The 9,799-nt window shown below is 43.4% G+C and overlaps 1 protein-coding gene across 1 annotated transcript in view; it reads right to left on the minus strand.

The window, feature by feature from the left end:
• The window catches only part of LOC311224265 (TGF-beta receptor type-2-like), a 119,984-nt gene that overhangs the window by 56,479 nt on the left and 53,706 nt on the right, over positions 1-9,799 (minus strand). The window contains exon 7 of the mRNA XM_084309177.1: positions 8,331-8,472. Coding sequence (XP_084165303.1) covers positions 8,331-8,472 — 142 coding nt within the window. The remainder of the gene's footprint in view (positions 1-8,330; positions 8,473-9,799) is intronic.

Genomic DNA, 9,799 nt, shown 5'->3' on the forward strand with positions numbered 1-9,799 from the left:
GATAGCGTTAGCTAAAGCTACTGCATGTTATCAATGCAACTCGATTTGACTCAGGTAGAGTCGAGAAGGTACCACACGCTAAATGGTCCTCGGACCCCGCAACCTATAGACAGTTCCAACTTCAGTGTGTGAATTATGTTAATCAAACCACAGTTTCACAATTACAATTGGCCAGTTTGTGAAATTAAGGCCTGCCTCTTATATAAGCCTCTCTCTAATAAAGGCCTGGTGCTCTTTGCAGCTGAGGTAAATACAAGATTAGAGGATTTACGGTACTACCTACTATGCTAATATGCTATGCTAATTAGTATGCATGCTAGAGGGGGGGACCAAGAAGACTGTCTCATCACCAAGTCCCACCCCCACGCTAACAGCAAATGTTGTTTAGAGCCTAGCCCCTCCCATTCCTGCTGCTGCAACTGTGGTTCAGGACATTAAGTCTTTCCTCCCTCCCTCCCGTCGAGGCGCAGATGCACTCCGACTATACATACGCTGTCTCAGACATACTGTAGTCGACATGTGTCAACAAATGTACATGCCTGTTTGAATTTATTGTTGTACCATTATTACTGTAAACATTTAAATGATTGTGAAATGATTGTTTAATGAGACTATGAGCTGTATGTGTATGTCACTGAATTTCCCCGTGAGGGATTCATAAAATATATCATTATCCTTAATATGTCTATATTACTACCTACTATACTAATATGTCTATATTACTGTGCAGCTGAAAGGGTTAAAGTGGTGGGTAGAAGGAGGAGGAAGAAGGAAGGTATGCAGCTCTTCCTCAGACACGAAGAAGAACGCGCAACAGGAGGTCGTCTCTTCCCTCCCGGTTCACACTGTATTCAACATGGCGGCGTGCTCTGTCATCAGGAGTCTCTCTCTGTGTGATGAACTCACTCTCCAGTCAAGTCACTGAATAACAGGAAGGTCCAACCCCCCCCCCCCCCCCCCCCCTTACGCACGAGGGACAAAGTGGGTTAGCTATTTTCCACCACAAACACGCATACTGTATACCATATACAACACACACACACACACACACCACACACAATAACACACACACACACAATGGGACACAGGGACGCACTAGAAACAAACTAACAAAATGCCTTACATTTTTTGGTGCAATGACGGAGGATAATGTGAAGCATGTTTTCTCAGCCATGAGAGGAAATCGCCTCCAAGGATACGTTCAGGACTCCTTGACCCGAGGCTGTTTTATCCCTTTCACTGCCACACTATAGAAGGTTAACCCTTTACTATAGAGGGTTAACCTTCTGTAGTGTGGCAGTGAAAGGGTTAACCTGCTGTTGTGTGGCAGTGAAAGGGTTAACCTTCTGTGTATTGTCGCAGTGAAAGGGTTAACCGTTTGGTAGTGCGGCAGTGAAAGGGTTATACTCTGTCTATGGTGTTTGAGACTCTTTGACCTGAGGCTGTTTTATACTCTACGGTAGGGCTGGGCAATTAATCGAAAATAAATCGCGATCTCGATTCATAGACCTATATGCAATCTCATTTCTAAATGATGACAATTTAAATTTTATTAAAAAAGAAAGAAATTTTTTACTTAACTTTTTTAAATGATGACGATTCTGACTTGGGTTATTTTGTATGTTACAACAAGACACTTTTAAGTTTAAGTCAAGCACTTTCATATATGTTCTTAAGTTTAAGTCAAGCACTTTGATATATGTTATGTTGTCTGTTTAAGAAAGAGTGCAATAAATGATTTTATTGAAAAAATAAGAATCGTGTGAGAATCGTGATCTCAATTCTTAGAGAGAAAAATCGTGATTCACATTTGAGCAAGAATTGCCCCCAGCCCTACTCTACGGTGTTTGAGACTCTTGATCTGAGGCTGTTGTATACTCTATGCCTCTATGGTGTTTGAGACTCTTGATCTGAGGCTGTTTTATACTCTATGGTGTTTGAGACTCTTGATCTGAGGCTTGTTTTAGACTCTATGGTGTTTGAGACTCTTGATCTGAGGCTTGTTTTATACTCTATGGTTAGACATGATCTCTTTACATTTACATTTACATTTAGTCATTTAGCTGACGCTTTTATCCAAAGCGACTTACAAGTTCTGTACGACCAGTCATCAGGAAGGGCACAACTCTATCAGCTGAGTAACAATGTTCATCAAAGTGTTAAGTGCTACAGCTAGGTTAGTATATTAGGACAAGTGCATAATGACAGTAAGGTTAGTCACTCTATCACTTTATCAGTGATATTTAATACACGTTGAGACATGGTCTCATTATCAGTGATATTTTTAATATAAGGTGAGACATGGTCTCTTTATCAGTGATATTTAATACAAGTTGAGACATGGTCTCTTTATCAGTGATATTTAATATTAGTTGAGACATGGTCTCTTTATCAGTGATATTTAATACAAGGTGAGACGTGGTCTCTTTATCAGTGATATTTAATATAAGTTGAGACATGGTCTCTTTATCAGTGATATTTAATACAAGGTGAGACGTGGTCTCTTTATCAGTGATATTTAATATAAGTTGAGACATGGTCTCTTTATCAGTGATATTTAATATAAGTTGAGACATGGTCTCTTTATCAGTGATATTTAATACAAGTGTTTGAGACATGGTCTCTTTATCAGTGATATTTAATACACGTTGAGACATGGTCTCTTTATCAGTGATATTTAATACACGTTGAGACATGGTCTCTTTATCAGTGATATTTAATAAAGGTTGAGACATGGTCTCTTTATCAGTGATATTTAATACACGTTGAGACGTGGTATTTGCAGTGCAGTGATATTTCAGTACATGTGGCTACAGCACGTTCTGCTATAATTAGGGATGTCCGATATTATCTGCCGATATTGGCATTAAAATGTGATATCGGAAAATATCGGTATCGGTTAAATTTTTTTATTTTTTTTTATTGAATTTTATTTTTTTGCATTTATTTAACATTTATTTACCCAGGCAAGCAAGTAAGAACAGATTCTGATTTTATTTATTGTCAAAAGTATGCATAATGTTGTGTTAATTCCACGACAAGAGATATGTAATGTTAATTACCTGAAATTATCCCGCTGCATATATCGGTATCGGTTGATATCGGTATCGGAAATTAAGAGTTGGACAATTTCGGTATAGGTAAAAAAGCCATTATAGAACATCCCTAGCTATAATCTATCTAACACATTATCACTGTTACTTCAGCCTGTGGCAACACTGAGCTGACCAGCAAGCTTGTAGCTGAGTAGCCATGTTGTTGTGACAAGTGTGTGACTGTGTGTGTGTGTGTGTGTGTCTACTCTACAATTGCATGTGCTAATTTGTGGTGTCCATATGCCTGCACATGTTTGAGGAAAACAGAGAGAGAGACAGAGAGAGAGTGTGTGTGAGAGAGAGAGAGAGAGAGAGAGAGAGAGTGTGCAAGAGAGAGTGTGAGAGAGAGAGTGTGAGAGAGAGAGAGAGAGAGAGAGAGAGAGAGAGAGAGAGAGAGAGAGAGCGTCAAAAAGAGAGAGAGATAGAAAAAGAGAGAGAGAGAAAGAGAGAGAGAGAGAGAGAAAGAAAGAGAGAGACAGACAGACAGAAAGAAAGAGAGAGAGAAAGAGAGAGACAGACAGAAAGAAAGAGAGAGAGAGAGTGTGAGAGAAAGAGCAACAAAAAGAGAGAGCGATAGAAAGCGAGAAAGAGAGAGAGAGACAGAGACAGACAGAAAGAGAGAAAGAGAGAGACAGAAAGAAAGAAAGAGAGAGAGACATAAAGAGAGGAATAGAATGATTGAGGAGAGTGAGAGAGAGATATATCAACTCCTAACTAACTCGCATCTGTTGGTGATGTTCTCACATAACACATACGCATGCGTGTGTGTGTGCGTGCGTGTTTGTGTATGTGTGTGTGCGTGCGCGTGTGCGTGTAGGTGTGCGTGTGCGTGTGTGCGTGTGTGTGTGTTGAACTGTATGCTTGTGGCTTCACATACCTTTGGTATGTCGGAACCAAACAGATACAGGTCTTAGATCAGCGTCAGCCCAACAGGACAGTTAGTTTCTTTTCTCCAATGCTATATAAATGAGGAGGTAAAATATTGGACCATCTCTTACAAGATCAGCAAAGTGTTCTGAACATTCACAAACTAAGTTAAACTGTGTCCCTCCCACACACGGTGTTAGTGATAGTAGTGTCTGTGTGAACGGAGCCCTGCATAGAGACGAGAACAGTTTTTATTTTTGTATCCACTTTTTCTCCTCTTTTTCTATTTTTCTCCCATCCCAATTTTAGCCGTGCCAATTCTCCCCTGTCCTGTCCTGATCGTTGCTCGCATATGCCCCCCACTGGCCGGTTTTAGGGAGGATAGAAGCCTAGAAGCCGATACATGTGGAGGCAGCCTGTCACATCTTTTCACCTGCCAGCGCGGACTCTCATTGGCGAGGTGTAACTACCCCCGCCATCTTCCTGTCTCTGCTGTGCAGGCGTCCCCCAACCGACCTGTAGGAGTCGCTGTCCACAACGTCCAGATTACCACCCATCGACTTCCACCCGCTAACTCTGCCAATTGAGTTAGTATGACGGCCGGCCCAAGCCGGAGGCAACGCCGACAGCCGGATTCGAACCCGGTGTCTCATGCATTGGTGACGAGCGCAATGTCCGCTGCGCCACCCAGCCGCCCAGACGAGAACTGTTTTAATCCCACTGGCCCAGCATGGAAGGAGCCATCTTCAAAGAGAGTCAGAGGCTAGAGGATGTAGTTCCTCTCCACACAGCTAGAGGGGGCAGTTCCCATCCACACAGCTAAAGGGAGCAGTTCCTCTCCACACAGCTAGAGGGGGCAGTTCCCATCCACACAGCTAGAGGGCGTAGTTCCCCTCCACACAGCTAGAGGGTGCAGTTCCTCTCCACACAGCTAGAGGGGGCAGTTACTCTCCACACAGCTAGAGGGTGGGGGTCAGTAACCTCCTTTCAGGATACGTCAGAGCCTCTAGGTGGCGGTAGAGACACAAGAAGATGGTCTGATATATAAAGACCAGATGGCCCAAGGCGGAGTCTCCCGCGTACTTCACCGGTGGCCATCTTGCGAGGTGATGATCCGCACAAACAAAAATACTCTTAACTCGCTGAGATCTTGACGGATTTTACAAACGGTTTGGTTTATTACAAACGTTATTAAACGTGGCCGATGATTCCTGCTTGGAGTTGGAAGAACTTTTTTTTATAATTATTTTTCATATAAAAGTCCATTATTATAAGTATGCAGTATGATAACTACATCTCTGACGTTTTTAACAAACCAAACGGTCGAAAATTGAGCAAGCTATGGTTATTTCAATAGTACATGCACCATAGACATGCATGTTAAGAGTGGCCGTGCTCCACCCTCGCAAGATGGCCGCCATGTGGCAACGTCGGTCTCCGTTGGCCAGCAGCAGCAGCGCGGGTGAGCCATCTAGTGTTATATATATCTATGGGTCACCGTCCTCACGTTCAGCATTGTCTGAGCATTCCTCAGAGACTCAGCAGCCGCCATCACCCCAGTCATCACACACATAATAAACCTCTCCATAAAACAGGGACACGTCCCCAAGGACTTCATAATTGCTAGGGTTACCCCTCTGCACAAAAAGGCCAGCAAATTAGACCCGGGCAACTACCGCCCTGTTTCTATCCTTACCTCCATCTCGAAAGTCATGGAAAAAATTGTCTACGAACAGGTCGAAAAGTACCTAGCGGGAAAAAATCTAATCTACGAATTCCAATCTGGCTTCAGAACATCCCACTCCACTGACACATGCCTTCTCTATTTGAACGACCACATCAAACAAGAGGTGGACGTGGGCAAATACTGCGGCATGGTCATGCTGGACCTACAAAAGGCCTTCGACACTGTCAATCACTCAATTCTGATTGACAAGCTAAAAGCAATTGGTTTTGATAGTCTATCAGTGAGCTGGATGCAATCCTACCTTGAGGGGAGGGAACAGATGGTGGAGGTAAACGGTACCCTATCCCCCCCCCTCACAGTGAGCTGTGGTGTTCCACAAGGAAGCATACTAGGACCGCTACTGTTCCTAATTTATGCAAATGACATGTCATCAGCTTGTGACTGCAACTTGTTCCTGTTTGCGGACGACTCAGCCCTGCTGGTCTCTGACAAGAACAAGTTGCAGGTTGAAAAAACCCTCAGCTCGGAACTAGGCAAAATCTGCTGATAACAAACTATCATTACACATGGGCAAAACAGAGTCCATTCTCTTCGGCTCAAATAACAAACTCAGCAAGACCGACGGCTTCTCAGTTACAGTGGGTGACAATATTGTCACAAGGAAAGATGAAATTACCTACCTGGGTTCCATCCTAGAGGCTAATCTCTCCTGTGACAAAATGGCATCCAATGTAATAAAAAAAGTCAACCAACGAACTCGATTCTTGTACCGGATCTCCTCTCTGGTAAACAAGAATACCCTGAAGACTCTGGCAGGAGCACTCATTCAAGGGTACTACGACTATGCTTGCACCTCATGGTACCAAAGCACCTCAAAGGCGATAAAAACAAAATTACAAACATCTCAAAACAAACTGGTCAGACTACTGCTTGACCTTACTCCTAGAACCCACCTCACCCCTGCCCACTTTGACAACTTAGGATGGCTTAGAGTAGACGACAGAGTACAGCAACTTGCAATGGGCCTGGTCTACAAGATACACTATACGACCGGGGTACCCATGTACATGTCAAAATACTTCCCAAAGGTCAGTGAATACCACGATCACAACACCAGAGGGAGCTCCACAAACCATGTTAAACCCAGATTCGGCTCAAACAAGGGACTAAACTCGTTTAGCAATTATGCCACATCAATGTGGAACGCCCTACCTAAAGCTGTAAAGGAATGTGAATCACTACCCACTTTCAAAACCACTCTCAAAGAACACCCCCTCCAATGTACAGTCATTTACCTAATATGGTTGTCAATATTCCAATGTACAGTTTTGCTTGTTTGTACAGTGTTTCCCCCCCCCCCAACCCCCTCCACTGTACAGTAAATTACCTAGTATAGTTGTCAATATTCCAATGTACAGTCTTGCTTGTACAGTTGTACAGTGTTCCCCCCCCCCAACCCCTCCTACCCAACCCCCCCCACCCAACCCCACCCAACCTCCTCCAATGTACAGTTTTTACGTCAAATGTATATACTCCCTTTTCTGGACTCTTTTTGTATCACAAACAGTACTGTATTTGCAAATCTGGTATGTCATAAATGTATAGATGTAGCAGTACTGTCTATCTGTATGTCATGTATGTCATATATGTCCTGATGAATTGAAAATGGGGGACCCTGATGTAAACAAGACGAAAGTCTTTCTCTGGTCTGCATCCCCTTAACACTTTGAGCGCCAGAGGTTAATTCCGTATTAGTCCCTTGAATGCCCAAATCCGCTCCAATGTTAACTTAATATCGCCTAATCTATGTTTTAAATTATGTGTCTAATCTGCCCGTCGCTTATCAAAGACTCATTTTCCAGTCAACATTGTCAAGGCAGATTGTTTTTTTATCGCTTCATTTCCGTTTGATAGCATTTTGAAAATCACTCGGTTTCGCGGAAAAAGCAACCCATTCTATGATAATCGTCTTTTACTGGAATATTCCAGAACGTTGTCATTTGTCGGCCTATTTATGAATCGTTTTCAAATGAACGCTAGATGATCGATACATGTGTGCGCACGCACACTCGTGCCGCGCGCTGATAATCGCTGCTCTTATTTCCTGATGGCTTTTACAGTCAATCAGCCATATCACATAATCACATAAAAGCTTATATCTCCGTGAAAACTGATTATCCTAAGACTGATAACATAGATTCCTTACCTGACATCAGATGGTATCCAAATGGTACAGTATATTCCAATTCCTGATCACCATTTGAAAAAATCGATAATTGTATTGATCAACCATGTATACAGTAGAACACATAATCCCCGCGGCTCAGCGGCTCCAGAATGAACTCTGGTAGACCCCGGTTACATCAGTGAGAAGTAAAATGTGGAGTCAGAAATCCTTTCTCCCATTCACTTTCATTGAGTTCAATCCAAAGGGGTGATTTACCATCTGGGAGACGATAGGGGGCGCTTTTTCACATCTGAGAGCCTGGGGTGACTGGATATCCAACGGTAGGCTCGCTTGATGCAATATGATTTCAGATCGCTAAAAAAAAAAAAAAAAAAAACGAATATTCTCGGGTTGGGCATGCAAAATTAATTAAAAACGAAGGTTCGGACGTCCGTTCGAAAAACCCTGACGAAGTTCGAATCCCAAAAACAGGCTTCGGGGGAAACAGCCTTACCTCCCACGGCTTCACATCTGGAGGTGAGCTCCCACAGGACCAGGGCCATGGAGTAGACGTCCGTCTGCTTGAAGGACTCGATGTTCTCCAGGTTCAGCCGGGACTCCAGCACCTCCGGGGCCATGTAGCGCGCCGTGCCCACCTGCAGACACACAACACAGGGTTAATGTAGCAGTAGTAGTAGTAGTAGTAGTTTATTGTCACGAATAAAGTACAGGTACATTACAGTGAGATGCTTTTTTCTGTTTTTATCTAACCATATGTAGTGTGATAGTAAAGGGTTAACCTTCTGTAGTGTGGTAGTGAAAGGGTTAATGTAGTAGATACTGTAAGGCTGTATGTAACGTAAGGTTGTGTTGTAATGTATGTGTGTGTGTGTGTGTGTGTGTGTGTGTGTGTGTGGTTGCTTGTGTTCAGTGTATTTACATCATTGTGTTGAAGTTAGATGTTATGTATGATTGCATGTAACTGTCTAACTGTTTCCACAAGAGGGCGCTATAGGCGTAGCTATTGAAGCTGACGCCAGGTAAGGGGTATAAAAGGAGATGTAACCTCCCCCCTCACTCTCTTCCTCCGTCGCTCTCACAAGAGAAGGTCTCATGTGTACTGTTGGGTGCAATGTGAAATAAACCACGGCAAAGGCTAAAGAGAAACCTTATCGTCATGAACATATTATTGTCGCTCCATAGCTGACTCTGTCAACAATTGTATCTGTGGTTTTGCCCAAAGAATTGTAATGACAGTTATTACTGCCATCTCTCTCTCTCTCTCTCTCTCTCTCTCTCTCTCTCTCTCTCTCTCTCTCTCTCTCTCTCTCTCTCTCTCTCTCTCTCTCTCTCTCTCTCTCTCTCTCTCTCTCTCTCTCTCTCTCTCTCTCTCTCTCTCTCTCACACACACACACACACACACACACACACACACACACACACACACACACACACACACACACACACACACACACACACACACACACACACACACACACACACACACACACACACACACACACACACACACACACACACACACACACACACACACACACACACACACACACACACACACACACACACACACACACACACACACACACACACACACACACACACACACACACACACACACACACACACACACACACACACACACACACACACTTTCTCACATCCACCTACCTTTGAGTCACGTACAAGTCTGCGATAAAAGCTTTTATTGTTTCACATGTACAGCCCACTGTCTGACATGTGATTGACATGGCGTTTCACATGAGTCAACCTTTGAGTTAAATTACAGTAAATGTCAGTCTTTCCTGTGAGTCATCGCCTGGTTCCGCTGACTTGGCGGATATGTTGCATAGCATGCATTCTTAACCGTATCCTTATCTTAACTTAACTTCTTTGATCCACTTTTTCTCCTCTTTTTTACTCTCCCATCCCAATTCCACTGTGCCAATTCTCCCCTCCCCTGTC

This window comes from Notolepis coatsorum (genome assembly GCF_963971535.1).
Source record: "Notolepis coatsorum genome assembly, chromosome: 2".
NCBI classification, from domain to species: Eukaryota; Metazoa; Chordata; class Actinopteri; order Aulopiformes; family Paralepididae; genus Notolepis; species Notolepis coatsorum.